At 35.8% G+C, this 24,240-nt stretch overlaps 1 protein-coding gene across 1 annotated transcript; it reads left to right on the top strand.

Moving 5' to 3' along the window:
- Positions 1 to 356: 356 nt before the first annotated feature.
- LOC132045723 (uncharacterized) lies at positions 357 to 1,307 on the top strand. The gene has a single exon (XM_059436297.1). The coding sequence runs from the start codon at positions 524 to 526 to the stop codon at positions 1,133 to 1,135; it is 612 nt and encodes a 203-aa protein (XP_059292280.1). The 5' UTR covers positions 357 to 523; the 3' UTR covers positions 1,136 to 1,307.
- The last annotated feature ends 22,933 nt before the right edge of the window (positions 1,308 to 24,240 follow it).

The following is a 24,240-nucleotide window of genomic DNA, read 5'->3' as shown; positions in this document are numbered from 1 at the left end:
ATATTTAGGGGTTCCTATGTCATCAAAGAAACTCACTATTGCCCAATGCCTACCTCTGGTAGAAAAAATAACTGAAAGAATTAGGTGCTGGTCTGCCAAAATGCTCTCCTATGCAGGAAGGTTACAACTCATAAAATCAGTGGTCTTTGGAATACAAACATACTAGGCCCAATTTTTATCCTACCTAAGAAGATCCTAAAAATGATAGAGAGTGTATGCGGATCCTTCTTGTGGACGAGGTAATGGGGATGTTTCTAAAAGGGCCCCTATGTCGTGAGAGAAAGTATGTCACCCCAAAGTACGCGGGGGGGGGGGGAGGGAGTGGGGTAAATGTAATGCACTTATGCTACTAGAACAAAGCAGCTATCTTGAAACAACTATGGATAAAAAGGAAGAAAAGAATTGCTTGTGGATTAAATGGGTACATTGTTACTATTTAAAGCATGAACCATTAGAAACTTGTAACATACCTAAGAATGCTACATAGGTGGTGAGGAAAATTATAGAAGCGAGAAAATATGTGATGGGATTGACTTCGATTCAAGGCAGCTTGGAACACAGGCTACAAGCAGTAGTGGTGTGCAACAACTTCTCCATAAAGAAGATGTATGGCAACCTGTACCCACTCAAACCAAAAGTTCCTTGGAAGAACCTGCTGCTGCACCCAACTATCCATCCAAGACACAAGTTTATTTTATGGCTTGGAGTGCTGAACAGGTTAGCCACTGTTGACAGACTACTAAAGGTTGGTGTGCAAGTCCCCCATTCATGTGTTTTTTGCAAAGGCCCTGATGAGACTATGGAGCACCTTTTCTTTGGCTGTCCTATTACACACACTTTTTGGAGGAGGGCACTAGTATGGATAGGGGAACATAGAACAGTTGGGAGTTGGCAAGAGGAATTAGATTGGATCAACAATCTACCAAAAAAGAGATCGGGTAAAGAGGGAATTCTATGCTGTTTGTTTGCTATGGTGATCAACATTATATGGAGAGAAAGGAACATGATGAGGTTTCAAAATGGCATCTTTCAACCAGAAAAAGTGTGCAAGGAGTTAGCAATGTTCATTCATATCAGAGGCAGAGAGATTAAACAATGGCAACCTTACCTACATCAACTGGTGCTATGGCCTTGAAGAGAGAGCTAGTGCTAATATGCACCGAATATGGAGTCATTGTCTATTGTCCAGTGGCTTTTCGAATGTTGTTTTACTGCAGGCTTATGTAAGGCTGAATAGCCAGGATATCAATACAAATAGCTTGTAGATATGCTGGTTTTTTTGTGCAGTGTCCTTAGGTATAGATGTGCAGGCATTGAGGGGCTCCAAGTCTGTTTGTTTTCCTGGTAAAGCCTCTCTTTCCTTTTTTTATTTTAGTTGAGAAACGGGTGGTCGTACTGTTTGGTCACGTAATGATTTCCTTTGGTATTAATAAAATCCTTTATTTGCACAAAAAAAAAAAAAAAAAAAAATTTCCTCGAATGAGTGTCATAGCAAAATTCAACCAAGTACCCCAATTTTTTTAAAAAAAAAAATCATAGAGTTTCCTTTGTAACTAGAGCGATCCCGGAGTCATATGAAAAACCAAGGAGATAGAACAAGGATAAGATATGTCCTACGTAAGGATTCAAAGCTAGAATACTTTTCAATAAAAGCATTATACAACTTAAATACGCGTGGTGGATGACGAGTGGTAATAACTTGATGTTGATTCAAGACATCGAGCGGATAAAGGAATAGAATGGGGTGTTTCTTTTTCATGTTCCTCCTTCGCCTCCCCGCGTTCTTCGATAAGTATGATTACGTCACAAGAAGGGTTAGAAAATCTACATCTTTAGTTCTTGTTGAGTAGGTCTTTTGGCAATACTAATTATAAAACATTAAAGTTTTGATGATTTGACAAACAATGTAAGAAGGGATATCTCGCAAAATGAGAGATCAGAAAATAATGCGGAAGGTTAGGGACAAAAGGTAATGATCCGAAAGTTTAGAAGTAAAATGGGAATTTACGCCCAGGTTCTTAAACATTCAAAAGGGGGCCATATCCGCTATGGACTTAAACAAAAAGACGAAAGAATATTGACTTAAATCATTGATAAGAAAAAATGTTGGAAATTATGGTGAGGCTACGCGCTCTCCATAACGATTGAATGTTATATATGGAAATGAGAATTAAAGAAAAATAAGAGAAATCATCATTTATGAAGCATGAAAAAAAAAAGAGGAGAGATCTAAGTTTTACAAGGTTTGGTTTTTGAATACAATTATGAAATCAAAAATCTTCAAGTTGTAGAACTTCTGGCGCTGACATTTTATATATACACGGCACGAGAAGGAACATTGGAACTCAACCATAAATCCAACTACTACTATAAAATATCCGACAAGAGACAAGTATTACGCGATTGACACCTTGTTCTCGAAAGAATAGTGAACAACAAAGGGCAGGAGCTTTACGAGATTTATCATTCTAGTTCTTTTGTTGTAATAGTTAGGATTACGATTATTAGTTCCACCTTCTTTTCCTTTGCAAATGTTAGTGATAAGTGTTCATTGGTATTATTGTTTCTGGGGACGGAGATGTTCTTGAATAGAGTCCTCAAGTTTTACAAGGAATTTATGAAACATTATTCACTCAGGGAAATCGGATAGGAAGATGAGTGGTGGTTTTACTCCATGAGAAAAGGTTTTCCATGTGAAAAATTCTTGTGTGATTTTATATTCGCCATATCCTTCTTAAGAAAGCCTTTAAGAATTTGGGTCTTGAAGTGCAAGCAATAACTAGATCTGCAGTTCAGCCAACTTGTGATCTAATATCTGAGTTAACCTTGTCTGACAAACCTTCATTGATCTCAATTTCTTTATAAGTCCGGAATATGAGAAGGATCACGTCTACACAACCTCAATATGGAAATATGAGCTCTGAGGATACACCATAGATATCTCGGACGGTTGGTTCAACTGCGTAAACGCGTAGCCTACGTACTTCTCACAATTCATAAAGACGATGAGACGAGGACTAAGTTTACCCTTTCCTGCAAACCACATTACACCTTCCATTGGCGATACTTTCAAGAATACCTTGTTGCTAACCTTAAATTCTAACTCATGATACACAATATTTATATCGGACTTTTGTCAACTATGAGCTGTCTTGAGTTGTTGCACAATGAGATTCACTTTCTCAATCGCTTCATGAACTAAGACAGGACCCAATAGTTCTACCTCAATAGGTTCAAACCAGCAGTGGAGATCTGACACATCGAGCTTTATAAGGAGCCGTTGAATGCTTGCTTGATAGGCATTATTGTAAGCAAATTCCACAAAGTGATGCTCCCATTCCTATTACCTCCTAAAAAACTACGGTAGATATGATGGATCTCGGAATCCGTACGATGCGGCCCATCTCTTTCAAATGTAGCTTTGTATAATTCATTACGATGTATCGTCTTCCATAATGAGGAAGGAAGTATGCGGACTTAAAATAAGCCTATCCACAAATCACCTAAATTGAGTCAAATTTGGCCTTACGTGCGAATGGCCTGACAAAGTCCATATTGATCATCTCATTACACTTGAGGAATTTCAATATTGAGCCAAACTACTAGGCCTTTGGTGTTCGGTCTTCACGTGATGGCAGATTCAGACACTTAGCCACAAAATTAGATTTATCCACCTTTATGCTCTTCATGTGTATTTCTTCAGAATGCTGTCACGTCTTGGTGGATCTCGGATGAGCGAAATATTTGGAACTATGAGCTTATTGCATTAATTCTTGTTGAAGACCATCAATATTAGGAACACATAAGCGCCTTAAGTCTCGACGATCTTGACATCAATTGTGAATGAGGTGTAATCACCGTCACTCCGTCTCTGTTCCCTTTGATTCATTCTCATATTGCTTGGATTTTATTCTTTCCATGATATCAAAACTCACTTGTGTAATTCCCGCTGACTCTCCATTGGCTTATCAGCGGAACTCCGAGACCTAGCAAATCTTTGATTTCCCTACCGTTGCATTTCATGACGTAAGCGGTCTTGTCCGCGATGACGAGGAAAGCGTGTGGGCGGGCTCTTTGTAGACACCATTAACATCAATCTCATAATCATATCTAAGTAGACACTATGGCTAACCCAGAATATCATAAGCTTGTAAGAGACATGAGTTCAATAAACATATGTCGTCTATAGAAACATCATAACTACCATTATTGTACAAGCGGAAGCGAGTTTCGCAAAAATGCTCTACAAAATATGACAGATGAGTTATAGATAAATCTAACTATACCTGGCCCCGCCTACGAGCCTACACATGGGTAGATATCATCATAAAAATAGGGTAGGATGCATAAAACACTTATATATATATACAAAAAAGTAATACTAGGACATGACTACGAGCAGATGGGCCAGCTCTGTACAATCGGCGATGAAGCGGCTTTAGGGGTGCGAGTCCGTCTCCGCTTGTCTCCTGCAAGGGCATAGACGCAATCCCATGAATAAAAAGACATCAGTACGAATAATGTACCTAGTATGTAAGGCATGAATAACAAAATAAAAATATGAAGACAACATAAGATAAATAGATCAATCATACCTCTACAATATATAAGAGTGGATATAAATGCATCTTGCTTTAAAAAACATTTCATACATACATATATACATATATATTATCCCTACATGCATTTAACACCAGTGTTATCATCATCATCAACGTAAGGGGCATCAACATCAGGGATAACATCATGTTACTTATTTGTATTGGTATGCACGTCATTTTGTCCGTATTATAATGACTAACGCGGTGTGAGAAAATACATACATACATACATATATATATATATATATATATGTATATATATGTATATATATATGTATATATATGTGTATATATACATATATACATATATAGTATACTACCTGGCCATTTAAGTATCGGTGTTATAAATAAATAAATCCGCTAAATGCAGGAGCATCACAAGTCAAGGACAACATGTAAACTGCCTTCTTATTAGTGTGCACATCTACGTACTGTCAGTGACTATAGCTAACGCGGTGTGAGAAAAATACATACGTACATATATATATATATATATATATATATATATATATATGTATATATATGTGTATATATATGTATATATATGTGTATATATATTTATATATATGTGTATATATATTTATATATATGTGTATATATATGTATATATATGTGTCTATATATGTATATATACGGAATGACGCTAATGGGGGTGACTAATTAAAATAGGACATGTGGCAATTGGATGTAAAATAATAATTTAAAAATCAATTATAAGATAAAGAAAAGGAAAAAATTATTTTCACCAAAATAAATAAATAAATTACCTACTTTTCTAAACCCTCCCCACCCACATCCTTCCCCCTTTCTACACCTCTACTACTATGCACCATTTTTTTTCTTCTAAAGGCTCCATTTTTATTTTTTTGTTTTCATTAGATTTTGATCCATTTTGAAAGCATATAATTCAAAATTTGGCACTGTCTATAGCCCCCAATTCATTATTTTTTTTTTGTTTTTGCGTCCTCCAATTCGGAAATTTGATTTTCGAATTTGAAGCTTTGAGTTACGTTAATGGCGAGAGTTCCTCAAATCTCAGCAAATAGAACCAAATTTCGGATTCGAACTCCTCACGACGTTAGGTTCTTTTGAGATATCACCCCGAAAATGGAGCCGTTTTGAAAAGTAGCAAAATTCAAATTGGAAGCTTTGAGCTTCGACAATGGCGCTTCGGCTTTCTTCTTCAATGGAGATATGCTTTACATTGGGAAAAAAATTGTAGTGGGGGAAGGCTGTGTTTTAAAAGAAAAAAAAATGTGACCTCCATGGAAGGAGCTTAGAAGCTCGGAAAAGAGAAAATAATTAAATCAATTAGGTGCGCTAAATATTGTTCTTAAGAGCATTAAGAACTTGTTCATGATGTATTCGGAGTTTGGTTGAGAATCAAAGTTGTTTGAATGATTTTGGAAATTTGGGTTTGATGAGGAACTTATTGCACAATGAAAAAAAATTTCATTGGGTGGTGGTGTCAATTTGTTAATTTGTAGTGGAAGGGTTTCTCGATTTTATCAACCCCATTATCTTGAGAGAAAACTTATCGGTGGTGGTGTTCATGGCAAGTTGATGGTTTATGGTGGAGGAAGTGTTGGAATGAAAGAGAAGGAAGAAGAAGACATAAAAAATAAAAAATAAATCGTAAAATTAAGCTCTTCACGCGCCTGTTTTGTGTGGAGGTCACACAATTTTCCAACTCAGCGAAAAACGCCTAAATGAAACTTTACCCGAGGTGTCTAAAATGGAACAAAGGTCAACTGAGGTGTTATGAAAGAAGTAAGACGGCCAGATGTCTGACGATGGGTTTGGCCTTTTTTTTATTTTATATAATATTCGTTTTCTCACTAAAATGAAAATAGACGACTTAGATGATAAGCTGAAAATATTTTAATTGTTGTAGTCGACGTGAACAAAGAGCAAATGAACAACCCCTAATTTATGTTTCTTATGGAATTACAAAAATTGACGGAAGTCAAATTAAAAACACAAAATAGGCATTAAAGTAGCCACCGTAATCGTACTTCATGGAGAAGAACTTAGCTTTTGCAAAATTTTATAACGAAAATTTTGCAAAAGAAAATTGTACGTGCTTGATTTAGTGTGTAATACGTACTTTCTTCTTCTTCTTCTTCTTTTTTTTTTTTAATTTTTTTTTTATTCCTCCTTCATAGTTCTGGCTAGTTCCTACAACCAAATCATATATATTTTCATTAATGGTTGGTGAATTTTGCAAGATGATCACTTATTGCACTAATTATTTGTAGTATCTTGCCTCGAGACTCTTAACTAAAAGACCACATATGAAATGAAAAGAAGCCGTTAGATTTTGATCAAGCCATTTTTAGGAGTCAACAATTATTTGGTTCATGAGAACAAAGACAACTTATTACTTGGTTGTATGCTGGGGCGGATTGGCGAGCATGCCGAGGGTGTTCACCCAAACACTCTCGGCAAAAAATTACAGTATATATATTGGGTAGATTTTATGTGTTTATGTACATATATTAACTTTTGAACACCTAGAATAAATGCAAAAGGTTAGCTCAAGTGATCCATGGTGTTCAAAATTGTGATTGTGTCCTAGGTTCGATTCCCATTGACAACATTATTTTTTATATTTAGCTTTTGCTGTTTTTTCAAACTGAACTTCTCTTTATGATAATTAACGTCACTAAATCTTTTGGAGTAATAGCAGGAAAATTTAAAAGAAGAATGAAAGCTTCTTATGACTTTTTGCATCTTCTGCATATTCCAAGAATTTGTTTTTTGCAAGCTAATCCAATAAAATAGTTGTTGAAATGTATGCTAGATTTTAAAATGATCTATATACTCGATAAGATACTTTTAGGATATATAATCAGTTAACAAAAAATGTAGGAGATTATATAATTGTTATTGCATTAAAAATTCATTAAAAAGATAGCCAAAATATGTGGAAACAAATTATAGGCTATGCATAAGTATCAGTCACCAAACAACACACGTCAATATGTCATTAAAATTATGCTTATATTCCTCTTTTACTTCCTGTTTTTGTTTTTTTCACTTTCGCGTTATGATCACTGGAATTTTCTTTTTCTTTGTTAGGGATCCATTTTATATATTTCAGACGCAAACTTCACACTCACAGCTTTGATGATTAGTCGGCTCTTGTTGATTAATTGCCTCAGTTACTGCAGTAAAAGATCAAAAGAAGTTGCAGGATTGTTTCTTGATTTTTAGCCATTTTCAGTAGTGTTAACTTAGTTGCTGATTTTTAGGAGTTTGTTGATCAGGGAATCATGTGCAAATTAGTTGCTTAAATCTAGACTCTAGTTGTTGAATTTTTCTGTATTTAAACACCATTTCAGTTCAATGAAATTATCATCTTTCCAGCAGCAAATATTTCTTCTAGTCTTCTTGCCTTTATTTCTGTTTCTAGAGTTGTAGTTTAGCTTAAAAACTCCAACAATGTGGTATCAAGAGCTCTCTTCTTGAGGGGCCTGTAATTGAGGGAAATACATCTTTTTTTCTTCTATGGATTCAGAAACTCCTTTCACTGCACTAGCACCACCTGTCTTCAAAGGTGAAGGCTATCAGATCTGGGCAGCAAGAATGGAGGCACACATGGAGGCAAATGATCTCTGGGAAGCTGTTGAGGAGGACTACGAAGTTCCTCCCTTGCCTGCAAATCCCACCATGGCGCAGATAAAGAATCAAAAGGGGAAGAAAACAAGAAAATCAAAGGCTAGAGCGACGTTATTTGCTGCAGTCTCGTCTGAAATCTTTGTCAGGATTATGACAATGAAATCAGCGTTTGAGGTCTGGAATTTCCTAAAGAAGGAATATGAAGGAGATGAACGGATCAAAGGAATGCGTGTTCTCAACCTAATCAGAGAATTTGAACTTCAAAAGATGAAGGATTCAGAGACAATCAGAGAGTATTCTGATAGATTACTCAACATTGCCAACAATGTAAGATTACTTGGCTCTGAATTTCCTGATTCTAGATTGGTTCAAAAAATTCTCGTAACAGTCCCTGAAAAGTTTGAAGCAACCATTCCTCATTGGAAAATTCCAAGGATCTGTCAAAAGTTAGTTTGGCAGAACTATTGAATTCTTTGCAGGCACAAGAACAGAGAAGGCTTATGAGGTCTGAAGGGTCTGTCGAGGGTGCACTACCTGCAAAAGTACAGTCAAACCAGGGAGACAAAGGAAAGAAAAAGTGGAACAAGAAGGAAAACTCAGGTTTTGATTCTCCTAGGTTCAATAGGGGAACAAAACATGATTTTCCTCCTTGCAAGCATTGTGGAAAGAAGGGTCATCCACCGTTCAAATGCTGGAGAAGACCAGATCAGCAGTGTGAAAAATGTCAGAAGATGGGACATCATCAAAAGATTTGCAAGAACGACACTCAGCAAAATAATGCTGCACAGGTTGCAAATCAGGAAGATGAGGAGCAACTCTTTGTAGCAACCTGTTTTGCAACTAGCAGCTCAAGTGACAAGTGGCTTATTGACAGTGGTTGCACAAACCACATGACATTTGATCGTGATCTCTTCAAGGAGTTGGATACTTCAGTGATTTCCAAAGTACAAGTTGGCAATGGAGAATATCTTCCTGCTGAAGGCAAAGGTACTGTGGCAATAAAAAGCTCTTCAGGTACAAAACTAATCAAAGACGTGTTTTTTGTACCTAATTTAAGTCATAGTCTGTTAAGTGTTGGCCAGCTGCTTGAGAATGGTTTCAAACTTCTCTTTGAAATCAATTATTGTCAAATCAAAGATGCGAAAGGTAATAACCTATTCAAAGTAATGATGAAGGGAAACAGCTTTACATTGGATCCTTTAGAGCATGAGCAAAAAGCTTATTCTGCAATGAAGATCAATGCAGAAGTTTGGCACAAAAGGCTTAGACATTTCAACCATGCTTCTCTAATGAACCTACAGAGGAAAGATATGGTTCGGGGGTTGCCTAACCTTGAAGCTGAAATACCAGATTGCAAAACTTGTCGATTTGGAAAGCAAACAAGGCTTCCTTTCAAGAAAGCAACCTGGAGAGCTACTGAGAAACTAAAATTAATCCACACAGATCTAGCTGGTCCTCACAGAACTCCTTCACTCAAAGGGAGTAAGTATTACATAGTTTTCATTGATGACTATACGAGAATCTGCTGGATTTTCTTTCTCAGGTTCAAGTCAGAGGTTGCCGCTATCTTTTGGAAATTCAAGCAGTGGATCGAAACTCAAAGTGGCTGTAAGATTCAATCTTTAAGGTCTGACAATGGCAAGGAGTACACATCTGATCAATTCAATGTATTCTGTGAAGAAGCCGGGATTGAACACCGACTCACTGCTCCATATACTCCACAACAAAATGGAGTTAGTGAAAGGAAGAATCGTACCATAATGGAGATGGCTAGATATTTGTTGTGTGAGAAGTGTTTGCTAAAAGAGTACTGGGCAGAAGCTGCACATACCTCAGTCTTTCTACTCAACAGGCTTCCAACAAAAGCATTAGAAGGAAAGACACCATTTGAAGTCTGGTATGGTTATAAACCTTTTTTTAAAAAATTTCAAAGTGTTTGGATGCTTGTGCTTTACTTATGTGCCACAGACTAAAAGAGATAAGCTGGATAAAAAGGCGTAAGCTGGAATATTTGTGGGTTACAGCACTGTTTCTAAGGCTTACAGAGTTTTCCAACCTCATACAAGGAAAATTCTGATAAGTAGAGATGTGCATTTCATGGAGGATGAGCAGTGGAACTGGAAAGAAGCACAACCAATATTAATTCCAGATCAAAGTACACCGCTCCAGCCGGAAGAAGATGAATTGGTGGATGATGTTCCAGTAAGAGGCACGAGATCTCTCTATGATATTTATCAGAGATGCAATATGGTTGTTCTTGAGCTGACAACTTTTGGGGAAGCAAAAAAAAATCCAAAATAGAAAGCTGCAATGAAGGAAAAACTCATCATGATTGAGAAGAATCAGACCTGGAAACTCATGAAAAGGCCGGAAGATGGAAAAGTCATAGGAGTGAAGTGGATTTTTAGAACCAAGCTGAATGCAGATGGCTCTATCAACAAGCACAAAGCCAGGCTTGTTGTAAAAGGGCATGCTCAAATTTTTTGGTATTGATTTTTCTTATACATTTGCTCCTGTTGCTAGATTAGAAACCATCAGATTAGTGTTGGCTATAGCTGCACAAAAGGGTTGGAAAGTGTTTCAGTTGGACGTTAAATCTGCATTCTTGAATGGCTTTCTTGAGGAGGAGATTTATGTTGAGCAACCGGAAGGATTTGCCGTCAAAGGGCATGAAGATGAAGTGTATCAGCTCAAGAAAGCTTTGTATGGACTAAAGCAGGCGCCCAGAGCTTGGTACAGCAGAATTGATGAGCATTTGTTGCAGCTCGATTTTAGAAAAAGCCTTAGCGAAGCTACTCTCTACATTAAAGGTGATGAAATCAATTTTATTGTTATATCACTATATGTAGATGACCTGCTGGTTACAGGAAGCAATGATGAACTTGTTAAGAAATTTAAAGAAGATATGCAGCATACTTTCGAGATGACAGACTTGGGAGAAATGGTTTATTTTCTGGGAATGGAAATCAAGCAAGAGCAAAATGAAGTGTTCATCTGTCAAAAGAAGTATGCAAAAGACATTCTGAAAAAGTTCAGAATGGAAAATTGCAAAGAGACAACTACTCCAATGTGTCAAAAGGAGAAGCTAAGCAAGAATGATGAAGCTGAAAAAGTGGATGAGACTCTTTACAGAAGTATGGTTGGATGTCTCATGTATCTTACAGCAACTAGACCCGACATTTTATATGTTGTAAGTCTTCTATCTAGATTCACTAGTTGTGCAACTAACACTCATTTTAGAGCAGCTAAAAGGGTGATAAGATATGTTAAGGGAACACTGAATTTTGGAATCAAGTTCTATGCAAATCAGAAGTGCGTGTTGCAGGGGTATTCTGATAGTGACTGGGCTGGTTCTTCTGATGACATGAAGAGCACTTCTGGTTATTGTTTTAATCTTGGTTCAGGGGTATTTTCTTGGTGTTCTAAAAAGCAGGAGATTGTTGCACAATTAACGGCTGAAGCTGAGTTCATTGCAGCAATAGCTGCTGCAAATCAAGCCTTATGGCTTAGAAAAGTGTTGCTTGATCTTAATTTAAAGCAAGAAAAGTGCACAGAGGTGTTTGTGGATAATCAAGCAGCTATTGCTATCTCAAGTAATCCTATTTTTCATGGAAAAACCAAGCATTTCAATATTAAATTATTCTTTCTCAGAGACGCGCAGAAAGAAGGATTTGTTAGGTTAAAGTATTGCAAGACGGATCTTCAACTGGCAGATATGTTTACCAAAGCCTTGCCAAGGAGCAGATTTGAATTTCTCAGAGAGAGGCTTGGAATTTGCAGCAACTGAAGCAAGGAGGAGTGTTGATTAATTGCCTCAGTTACTGCAGTAAAAGATCAAAAGAAGTTGCTGGATTGTTTCCTCATTTTTAGCCATTTTCAGTAGTGTTAACTTAGTTGCTGATTTTTAGGAGTTTGTTCAGATTTTTAGGAGTTTGTTGATCATGGAATCATGTGCAAAGTAGTTGCTTAAATCTAGACTCTAGTTGTTGAATTTTTCTGTATTTAAACACCATTTCAGTTCAATGAAATTATCATCTTTCCAGCAACAAATATTTCTTCTAGTCTTCTTGCCTTTATTTCTGTTTCTAGAGTTGTAGTTTAGCTTAAAAACTCCAACAGCTCTATTTACCTAAGCATACATAGGTATGTTTTTCTCCGTGAACTTGTGTGCAATTATGCTGGAAAAGTCTGGCATTTGTTACATGTTAATGGATTCAGTTAATTGCTTGCCATTGTTGAGAAACTTCTTCGTTCTTCTGTTACAGTACCAGTGCTGTGAACTTCTACCCCAAGTTTGTAATTCTTCTGCAGGATTTGCATCACTTGATCCTCTTTTACTGTGTTTGTTTTATCATCAGTCTTTGCTAGAGCCTCTCATATAGTTGTAGGTCTCTTATGCATAGTAAACTCTGAGTCATACTTGTAAATATGGTATAGTATGAAAATTGCTACAGAGGTTTTAGGATTCCTGGATATTTTGGGTGTAATTGGCTGTTTGATTAGTTAAAGTTGCTTGATGCCACAGAAATGGTTTTCTTCAAAGATGGTTAACCAAAACTTACTAAATGTAGGTCATATTTCAGTCCATTTTAATATGTGAAACGTTTGCTTTTTCCTTTTTCCTCTTCATATAACTAACAAGGGAATACGAAAGATTTGTACCACTGATAACGAAGATACTAGAGTTCATACTTGTGATACTATTGTTTGTATTGTGAGTCTTGGTTATTGAAAGGTCCTATGGGGACCAAAATACATTTATATGTGTTCCGGAATAGCCTTTTAGTTTTTTGCCACAAAGGAGAGAGGCATACTACAAGAACACCAATGTTTTTTGAAAAAATGATTTTCTGTTGACAGACAACTTTTTTGTTAATGACTGGGTTTTTTGTAAAATAGTACTCTCTCCGTCCCAATTTATATGAAACTCTTTCTATTTTAGTTAGTCCTAAAAAGAATGATACCTTTTTATATTTAGTAAAAAAATCAAATTTAAATAACTTTTTTACCTTTGATGAAATGATTTCTAGCCACACAAATTTCTATGGCTTGTTTTAGACAGTCTAGAAGCAAAAAACCCGTAAAAAAGTGAGGCTGAACCAAAATACCAAAAAAAAAAAAAAAAAAAAAAAAAAAAAAGGCAGAACAAAAATACCTTTAACGCGATTTTATCGCGTTAAAGGACTTAACTGTAACGGCGCGGTTAAGTCCTTTAATGCAGTAAAATACTACGTTACAGGACCCAGTAAAAAAAAAAATTTGGTCAACTTTTTTTTTTTTTTTTTTTTTTTTTGCAACACTTAGTATTTTTTTCCATACTTTGACCAACGATTAGTCGTGTGTCATTTTTTCCATACTTTGACCAACGATTGGTCGTGTGTCAAGACTCCGAAACGTTTATATTTTATTTAGAACCTGCTATTTTTTTCTACGTGCAATAATGTAGGCTGAATACATCAAGGATACGTAAACGTTCGTATCATCGTTTTAGGGGTTGAAAAGGTGCCCGAAGTAAGTTTTGTTTGAAAACCTTAGGTTTAAGTGTTCTATATACATAGACGTCTATTTCTGTTTGAAGACTTGTTGTCATTAGCTCAAAGTTTTTTATTTTTAGGGCTTAGATTTAAGTGTGTTATTTTTTAAAAGCGTAACTTTATTTCGAATATACGCGATTTTTGCGCTCGGACGTCCAATTTACTCGTTTTTTTTTTTTTTTTGCAACATATTCGAAATAAAGTTACGGATTAAAAAATAACACACTTAAAAACACTTAGTGTTTTTTTCCATAAAAGATTGCAACATCTTATTTTAACAAATCTTTTTTTTTTTTTTGCACCACTTAGTATTTTTTTTCATACTTTGACCAACGATTAGTCGTGTGCCAAGACTCCGAAACATTCATATTTTATATAGAACCTGATATTTTTTTATGTGTACAATAATGTCGGCTGAATACATCAAGGATATGTAAACGTTCGGATTCATAGTTTTAGGAGTTGAAAAGGTGCCCGAAGTAAGTTTTGTTTGGAAATTTTTGGTTTAAGTGTTTTATTTTTAAGGTTTTGATTTAAGCGTTTTTTTTTTTGTTTAATCAAGACATAACTTCATTTTGAATATAAATCTAATTCAATTAGATAAAAATGTATTTAAAAAATAGGAGAAAAGCTAGTTGTAAAGTGGTCAAACTTTAGATGATCATAACTTTGTGCTCGGATGTCCGTTTTACGCGATTTTTTTTATTATGCGTATTTTTTCGAGATCTACGCGGACTGCAGCGGTTTGGTCGAGCCAATTAAAAAAAAAAACACCTGTTATCCTATTCAATTTCAATTTTTCCCCAAATTGGCGTGAAGTTTTTAGTTTTCTTTACTTATAATATGATGATACGCAACAGACTTCAACGTAAAAATCCTGGGGCAATATAGCTGTGAATGTCAATTTCACTTTTGTGGTTTCAATATTTGAAAATAAAGCTGATTAATTTTCTCGACATATAAAGTTGACTAAAATAACCTTATAAAAATAGAACACTTAAACCTAAAGTTTTCAAACAAAACTTACTTCGGGCACCTTTTCAACCCTAAAATGATGATCCGAATGTTTACGTATTCTTGATGTATTGAGCCTACATTATTGTACGCAGAAAAAAATCAGGTTCTATATAAAATATTGACGTTTCGGAATCTTGACACAGGACTAATCGTTGGTCAAGGTATGGGAAAAAAAACTAAGTGTTGCAAAAAAAAATAAAGTTGACCAATTTTTTTTTTACTGGTTCTATAACGCAATAAAATACTACGTTATTAAAAAAATTATTGGGTCCTACAACGCAGTATTTTACTGCGTTAAAGGACTTAACCGCGCCGTTAAGGTTAAGTTCTTTAACGCAGTATATTGGTTAAGTCCTTTAACGCAGTAAAATACTGCGTTAAAGATACTTTTGTCACAGTTTTTTTCTTTGGGGTATTTTGGTTCAACCCCACTTTTTTAGGGGTATTTTGGTTTTGGACTTTGTTTAAGGCCACAAATTTCAAAAGTCTTCCTTTATTTCTTAAACTTCATTTCAAGTCAATCAACTTCATACAAAATGGGACAGCTGATAGAAACTAAGAGTCCATCAAGCAAAGATAGAGGTTCTCTATCTCTTCCCTCTGATAACCGACATAAAGTAAATAACACAAGATATTTACATGGGAAACTTCTTGCTCAACGGATTAAAAATCACGACCCTACCCAGTAGGATTTCCAACTTCACTAAATTGAGCAACTTTAAATTACAACCTATTGCAACATAAAAATTAATCTCTTAATCCCTCACATCTTACAATAACTCTATTGTAGCCCTTTACAATAACTCTATTGCAAAGCTACAACTTTGGCTAACTCTAGCCACACACCTTGACTAACTCTAGCCAAGAAAACAAAACACCAAAGGTTGAAATCTGTTCTACTATGAAACTTCTTGAAAGTAGTGTAAGATTATAAGTAAGGAGCAAAAAGACAAAAATTCAACAAACATAAGGACTTAAGACATCTTTAGTGTCGAGATCTAGTCCTTGAGTTTGTGGCAGCATTGTTCTTGAATGAACCTTGAGAGCAGTATGACTAGCGCTTAATAGAATCTGATTTTAGGTTTTGCAAGTGTTAGGTTAAACTTTGTAAAATTTTGTTTATATATGGGAGAGCATGTGAGACTCGCGTGATAGAAGATTGGGACGTTTCATCTCTTGGTTTGGCCCTATCAAGCTGTAGCTGTGTTGCTACACTGCTGCCATTCAATACAGTGTAACAACTTTACAACTGTAGAGTTGACTATACAACAACTATGGGAACTGATAGCATATCTGGTTCCTCAAATGTTTGGCAAATCATCAAAACATGAAACAACATAACTTAACAATTTTCTCTTTTTGATGATGACAAACCCATATTTGATATTCCCGCCTGAGAACCAGATTCCTCATTTGTTCCCCCTGCAGATCAGACCTATCTTCCAATCATAACAACATGTTGACAACATCTTCAAGATATATTCATTTACCCCTTAAACACAGCATATCAATTGACAATTGACAACACCACAACACCACTTGCCCCCTTTTGGCATCATTGGAAAGAGTAATAAGAATAGCACAATCAACAAAAGAAGTTCAGTAGCATTAACTCATGGCCACTTAGGAAACACAACATAAGTTCAGTAGCATTAACTCATGACCACTTGGGAAACACAACATAAGCAATAGCAGGAACAATAAGTTAGTATGCATGCAGAAAACAAAGTAATTGCCCATAATTGATGAATCATAGCAAAAATATAATAGTTTCAATAGTACAAAATGTGTTAATAAAAAAGCCAAGAGTACCAATGTCATCAGGAACAGGGATAAAAAAAAAATAGAATAAGAGGGGCTTAAGGACATGGAGATTGAGAAAAAGAAGGGCAAGACAGGGAAGAAAATTAAGGGGCTAAAGCTTTGAGAAGCTTGTCCATTCGCTCATTAGCCGTCCTCTGGTCCTGGACAATCTGCTCACGAAGCTCATCAAGCTTCTCCTTCAACTTCACATTTTCAGCCCTTAATTGATTGTTAGCTTCCTCCACAGCACTATTGGGACCAGGTTCCTGTGCTTTCTCGACAAGCTTAGCCTTTAGGATGGCATTTTCAGCCCAGAGCCTTTGGATCTCAGCAGTAGCTTCCTCTTGGGCCACAATCAGACTCGAAATACTGGAGTTTTTGCCAACAAATCAAGATGATATATTCAGTAAGGGTAAAACTATATATTCAGTAAAATAGTTGCCATTGAAGCAGCTATAAGGGTTAGGTTGGCAAAAATGCAAGAGTCTACAGGAGTCTGATGCACTTTTCTCAAAGAGACAAGAATTATAGAAAAACATGAAAATATGAAACAAAAGGCTACAAACTTTCTGTTAGTGCAACAGTTAAAGAGAAAACACTTAATCACAAATTATAACTGATAGCAAGACCAGCCTCTTGCAAGAGGACTTTAAGCTAGACAATGATGCCTCTACTCTAACCATGTCATTTCCAGTACCACTGTTGATCAAAGCTTGACATGTTAATCCATCTTCCAAGCAAGAGAAATATAAAAAAAGACAATCTTATAGATAAGATATTCACACGTGCAGCACGCATCACCAGGACATACTTTAATAAACAAACTGCCATCAATAACACAATTTCTTTACATCTACAAATGAAAAAAATGGATGGCAACAAGGAGAGGTAGTAAGGAGAACAACACAAGTTTCAGGTGAAACTAACTTACGGACTTATCATTCTCAGGTCTCCAAGAGCTTCCTTCACGGCCTGAAGAATCATCTTTTTGACCTGTGGTAAGGAGAGCAGATTATCACCTTTACCAAAATTACGTTCAAGAAAACTAAATAGAGGTTTCTGCAAAAGGTTCTAGACTCCTAAATAATGTAACTAAAAGATTTAAAGGACATCATCGAAGCAGAATCCACCAAAAAATGTAGAATAAGAAGACATCTAATATAAGAGCTTCCGGTGATGAAACTATGCCAACAATTTGAACAAACACTTGATCCGGATAAGTTAGCAAAATGAGTTGTTATATTGATGTAATGAGAAAGTATTATCTTATGGGAAGTTGTCTTAAGTTCTATTCTATCCACAAGCAATTATTGAGGAGCATAGCACATTATCCAATCCAGGATGAAGAAATCCAAGGAATTATCGATCGTGCTTGAGACAAAACTAGTTTATCGCTTAAACTGTATAGCAGATCATTAAACATTACTCAATTATTGAAAGCTTCTTACTTAAAACTATATAAAGAGTAGTCAAACTTAATATTCTTTTACAACTAAAACAATTAGAGACGTTACAAAGACTGTGTTGACTCCCCAAAATAATAATAGTTCCATATGGGATTTAGGGAGTATTCTACTTAATAAGGAATTTGATGTCGAACAGTGCCAAGAGAAATTTCGACATGGAAAATGGTCATAAAAACAGAAGCATATAAACAGCTCTAAGAAACATGAAACAAGTAATTTGTACCTGTAATATGTCTTCTTTAGCAACATGATCTTGGGGAAATTTGCGCCATTCCTCAGTCAAACGAATGCAGTCACCAACATTTTCGGGTGAAACAAAGTGAATAGCAATATTTATGCACGACTATCGAAGCAAGAAACAATTTAGACTGACCACTAACAAAACTAATACTAGTACTTTCTTTTTTTTGATAAAAAAGACCAATATAATTGGTTCCAGGTTTATCTAACAAATAGTCTTAAAAGACATCTGATTGCCACATTCTAAACCACGCCTTAAATGGGGATCTAGTAGGCTTTCAAATTTCATTGGCCACCAACTTTCACCTTATTAAATGAGGTCAATCCCCACATTGTAATCCCCTTTCCCTACCCCCATGTAATAGTAATTAAAAAAAAAAATCACGCCAAAATCACCCGAATTACTAATATGATTTGTTGGTATTGGAGAGGAAATTATTGTCCAAAAGAATCACTCTGTTCAGCTGTTCTAATAGGCAAACAAGTTAGTATTCAATATTCAATAACTTTTTAGTATGACTGGAAAACCATCTTACATTCAGTTATCGACAACAACCAGCTTACAAGATAGAATTATTAAGTTAAAACCGAAACTGTCAAATGTGATTATTTTAGATTTCCCACACTATGAGATATCTTTTAAGAACATTGTGCAAAGTCTCAGAAAATTGCAAAGGCAACTAGACACGGTCAACTTCTCTAGAATTATGTTTAAAGAAGGTAAGATTATAGAAATAGATCAAATTAAGTTACCTCTGACCTCGAGTTTGTGGACCTCTCTCTTTTTTCCATACCATAGCTTCATTGGCTTCGCTTATACATGTTCCAAAGTAGCTAACTTTTATTCATGCACTCCCCCATCATGGCTAGAGTGAGAAGTTCCTAAGTTTCTCAAGAATCTAGAAAGTTGGAGCGTATAGTTGGAGCACCTATTCTTACAACTAGGTGGAAGCTGTCAAAGACAGGAACCTTAGTTCTATATTAGTCGTTCAAGACTTGTAATACCAGTTCTTAGGGGTATTTTGGTCCTTCCGCATTATTATGACTTTACAATTATGTCTTTACACTTACAAATTGCTTTCAAAACTTATTCATACCTTCTTATAACTAAAAATGAGAATTCTATGCTCTTGGATTCGCCTAAAAGCATACAATTCTTGGGGGTATTTTGGTCCTTCCGCATTATTATATGACTTTACACTTACGTGTTTTATGCTTATAACTTGCTTTCAAACTTATTCATAACTTTTTATAACTAAAAATGAGAATTGCATGCTTTTGGTATGCCTAACGAGTTGAGGTTAAGTACCATTAACGACTTTGGCAAATTGGGTCGTGACAATAACCTTGCTGTTAGCATAATGGAGAGATTGTAGAATATCTACATTAAGATATTCTCGATATGGTGAATATGAAGAGATATTATGAATATATGAAATATTAATAAGGATATTCTACATTTAGTGTAGAATATTATGTAACATTAGATGGAAGAATATTTTGTAGGATTTACATTTAGTGTAGGATATTTTACTTCCTTTCCTCTATTATTTCTCTTGTATATAAATACCAATGTATTCTGATGTAAGGGAATGAAGTAATTGAGATAGTCATTCTTCAATTTCTCTTTTGTTTTCTCTGTTCTTGACATGGTATTAGAGCCTTCTTCTCATTATTTTGATTCATAGTGTCTTTCATTTGTGGTCCAATTTTTTTTTTTTTTTTTTGGAAGTTTAGTTCTCTTGATTGTTCGTCAACAAGCAGTCCTAAGAATCTAGGGCTTTTGGTTTTGGTCTTGGTTATTCTAGCTATTTTTTTGTGTCATTGTGTTTTTGATTTTCTCTATTCAGAAACATGACTTCATATCAATTTGAGTCTTTTAGTGTTCGTTTCACCGGAAAAAATTATTCAAAATTGGGAATTTCGGTTTTTATTTTGTCACGGAAAAGAATTATGGGGCCATACAGATGGAAGTGATCCCGCTCCTAATGATCTTACAAAGTTAGGTCAATGGAAGGTCAAGGATGCTCGGGTGATGACATGGATTTTGGGTCAATCGACCCTCTTATTGTTCTTAATCTCGAGCCGTACAAGGCTAGTGCCATGTGGGATTATTTACAAAAAGGTTTACAATCAAGACAATAGCGCTAGAAGATTTCACTAGAGCATGAAATTGCTAATTACTCACAAGGAGGTCTCTATTCGTGATTATTATTCGGGATTTCGAATTTATAGGTCAATTTACCGATATTGTTTATGCTAAAATACCCGCTGAATCTTTCCCTATAATTCAAGCGGTATGAGCAAAGCAAGCGAGACCAATTTTTGATGAAATTGCGATACGATTTTGAGAGTGTTCGCTCTAACTTGATGAATCGTGACCCGCTCTCCTCTTTTGATGTTTGTTTTAGGGAATTACTTCGTGAAGAGCAAAATGCGGTCACACAAAATGCTTTCAAGAAAGCAAATGATGTCACTGTTGCATTTGCTGCTCAAGGAAAAGGAAAGGGCAGGGACATGACTAGAACTCAATGCTATAGCTGCAAGCAATATGGTCATATTACTAGCAATTGTGGCAAGAAGTTTTGTAACTACTGTAAACAACATGGACATATTATCAAAGAGTGTCCCACATGCCCTCAAAATCGTAGGGTCAATGCTTTTCAGGCTGAGGTAAATGGTTCCACAACTGACAACTCATCTTCTGCAGGACAAATTCTTACTCCTGAAATGGTCCAACAAATGATCGTGTCAGCCTTTTCGGCTTTGGGATTACAAGGTAATGATGTTGCATCTAATTTTTGGCTTGTTGATTCTGGTGCTTCCAATCATATGACCAACTCAACAAGTATACTAAAAAATGTTCGTAAGTATCACGGTCTATCACAGATTCAGGTTGCCAATGGTAGTAATTTACCCATTACCAAGGTTGGGGACATTACTCCAACTTTCAAGAATGTTTTTGTGTCACCAAAACTCTCAACTAGTCTTATTTCAGTTGGACAATTGGTAGAAAATATTTGTGATGTGAATTTTTCTCGTAATGGTTGTCTTGTGCAGGATCAGGTGTCGGGGACGGCAATCGCAAAGGGGCCTAAAGTTGGAAGATTGTTTCCTATACATTTTTTCATTCCTCCTGTTGTATCTTTTGCTTGTACTTCTACTGCAAGTAAGATTGAGGTTTGGCATAAGCATCTAGGACATCCAAATTCTATTATGTTGTCTCATTTATCGAATTCTGGTTTATTGGGAAATAAATATCAATTTTCAGCTGCTTCCTTTGATTGTTCAACTTGTAAATTAGGCAAAAGTAAAACTCTTCCTTTTCCTAATTTTGGTAGTCGTACTACAAAATGTTTTGATGTTATTCATAGTGATGTTTGGGGAATTTCACCAATTACTTCTCATACTCATTTCAAATACTTTGTGATATTTATAGATGATTATAGTCGGTTTACATGGGTATATTTTCTCCGTTTCAAATCTAAGGTATTTTCCATATTCAAGACATTTTTGGCTTATATTGAGAATCAATTTTCTACAAGCATCAAAATATTAAGATCTAATTCTGGTGGAGAATATATGTCTCATGAATTCAATAATTTCTTACTTGAGAAAGGACTTGTCTCACAACGCTCTTGCCCATATACGCCACAACAAAATGGGGTTGCTGAGCGTAAAAATTGTCATCTCTTAGATGTCACTCGTACTTTATTGATTGAGTCCTCTGTCCCATCCAAATACTGGGTGGAAGCTTTGTCTACTGTTGTCTATTAAAATTAATAGGTTTCCATCTAAAGTGTTAAATCTTGAGTCTCCATATTATCGCCTTTATCATCATAATCCTAGCTATCATAATTTTCATACATTTGGTTGTGTTTGTTTTGTACATCTGCCTCCTTCTCAACGCAATAAACTTTTTGCTCAGTCTACTAAATGTGCTTTTATGGGTTATAGTACTTCTCAGAAAGGTTTTATTTGCTATGATCCAAGTTCTAACAAATTTCGTATTTCTAGAAATGTTGTTTTCTTTGAGAATCAGTATTTCTTTCCTACTCATGTCGAGTCATCTTCTCGTTTCTCCTATTCTTCCTTCTTTTCAAGATTTGTCATCTTCTTGCTAAGCGGTTCAAACCCTCGGATTTGTGTATGAACGACGTCGCCGACTTTACCCCTCCCGATACCGATCCGCCACCCGAGACCGCCCACAACTAGAATCTGAGATTTCTTCAAGGCCTACTTCTCTTGAGCCTACTCGGCGATCTACTAGACTGCGAAGTACTCCTAATTGGTATGGTTTTTCCTCTACTTTATCCACCCTTTCTGTTCCAACTTGTTACTCACAAGCTTCCAAGCATGAATGTTAGCAAAAAGCAATGGAGGATGAACTTTTGGCTCTTAAAGAATGACACGGGACATTGTTTCATGTCCTTCAAATGTCCAGCCAATAAGATGTAAATGGGTTTATTCAATTAAAACTCATTCGATGGAACTCTTGATAGTACAAAGCTCGCTTGGTTGTCCTTGGTAACAAACAAGAGTATGGTGTGGATTATGAGAGACTTTTGCACCAAAAAGAGTAAAAATGACTACGGTGCGAACTATTATTGCCATTCTTTGTATCGCAATGGCCTCTTCATCAAATGGATGTAAAAAATGCTTTTCTCCATGGTGATCTAAAAGAAGATATTTATATGAAACCTCCACCTAGTTTGTTTTCATCACCCACATCAGATGTTTGCAAGTTGAAGCGATCTTTGGATGGATTAAAACAAGCTCCTAAAGCTTGGTTTGACAAGTTTCGATCTACTTTGCTTCAATTCTCTTTTGAACAAAGTAAATATGAATCATCTTTGTTTCTTTGGAAAACATCTACAGGTTGTGTTCTTCTTTTAGTATATGTAGATGACATCATTATCACAGGAACTGATTCTTCATTAATCACTAGCCTCCAAAGAACAACTTAAGGTTTCTTTTTATATGAAAGATCTTGGAACTCTAACTTATTTCTTGGAGTTGGAAGTTCATTATAATTCTTTAGGTGTTTTCTTAAACCAGCACAAATATACTCAGGATTTGATTGCTTTGGCTGGTCTTCAAGAATCACCCTCTGTTGATACTCCATTGGAATTGATTGTAAAGTATCGCCGTGATGAAGATCCAACTTTGTTTCGACAATTAGTTGGGAGCCTAAATTATCTTACTATTACTAGGCCTGATATCTCTTTTGCGGTTCAACAAGTCAATCAATTTGTGCAGACTCCCCGTCATTTACATTTAGTGGTTGTTCGTCGCATCATTCGATATCTCTCAGGAACATCTACTCGTGGACTATTTTTTCCTAGTGGCTCTCCTATTCAGCTTAAAGCGTTTAGTGATTCTGATTGGGCTGGATGTTCTGATACTCACCGCTCCGTCACAGGATGGTGCATGTTTCTTGGAGATTCTTTGATATCTTGGAAGAGCAAGAAGCAAGATTGCGTTTCAAAATCTTCAACGGAGGCTGAATATCGAGCAATGTCTACTGCTTGTTTCGAGATTATTTGGCTTTGTGGTTTACTTGCAGAAATAGGATTTCCTCAATCTAGTCCTACTCCTGTCCATGCTGACAACACAAGTGCCATTCATATTGCAACCAATCCAGTTTATCACGAAAGAACCAAGCATATTGAAGTCATTTTATCGAGAAAATTTGTAGATAGAAGAGTTATTACTCTTCCACATGTATCCAGTGATCTTCAGATAGCTGATGTGTTTACAAAATCAATGGCACGACAACATCATCGGTTTCTAGTAGGCAAATTGATGCTTGTTGATCCACCGGCATCAATTTGAGAGGGGATGTTAGCATAATGGAGAGATTGTAGAATATCTACATTAAGATATTCTCGATATGGTGAATATGAAGAGATATTATGAATATATGAAATATTATTAAGGATATTCTACATTTAGTGT

Source organism: Lycium ferocissimum, unplaced genomic scaffold (assembly GCF_029784015.1).
Source record: "Lycium ferocissimum isolate CSIRO_LF1 unplaced genomic scaffold, AGI_CSIRO_Lferr_CH_V1 ctg78, whole genome shotgun sequence".
Taxonomy (NCBI): Eukaryota; Viridiplantae; Streptophyta; class Magnoliopsida; order Solanales; family Solanaceae; genus Lycium; species Lycium ferocissimum.
Note: the sequence above shows the minus strand (reverse complement) of the source record. Positions and strands in the feature narration are given on the sequence as shown.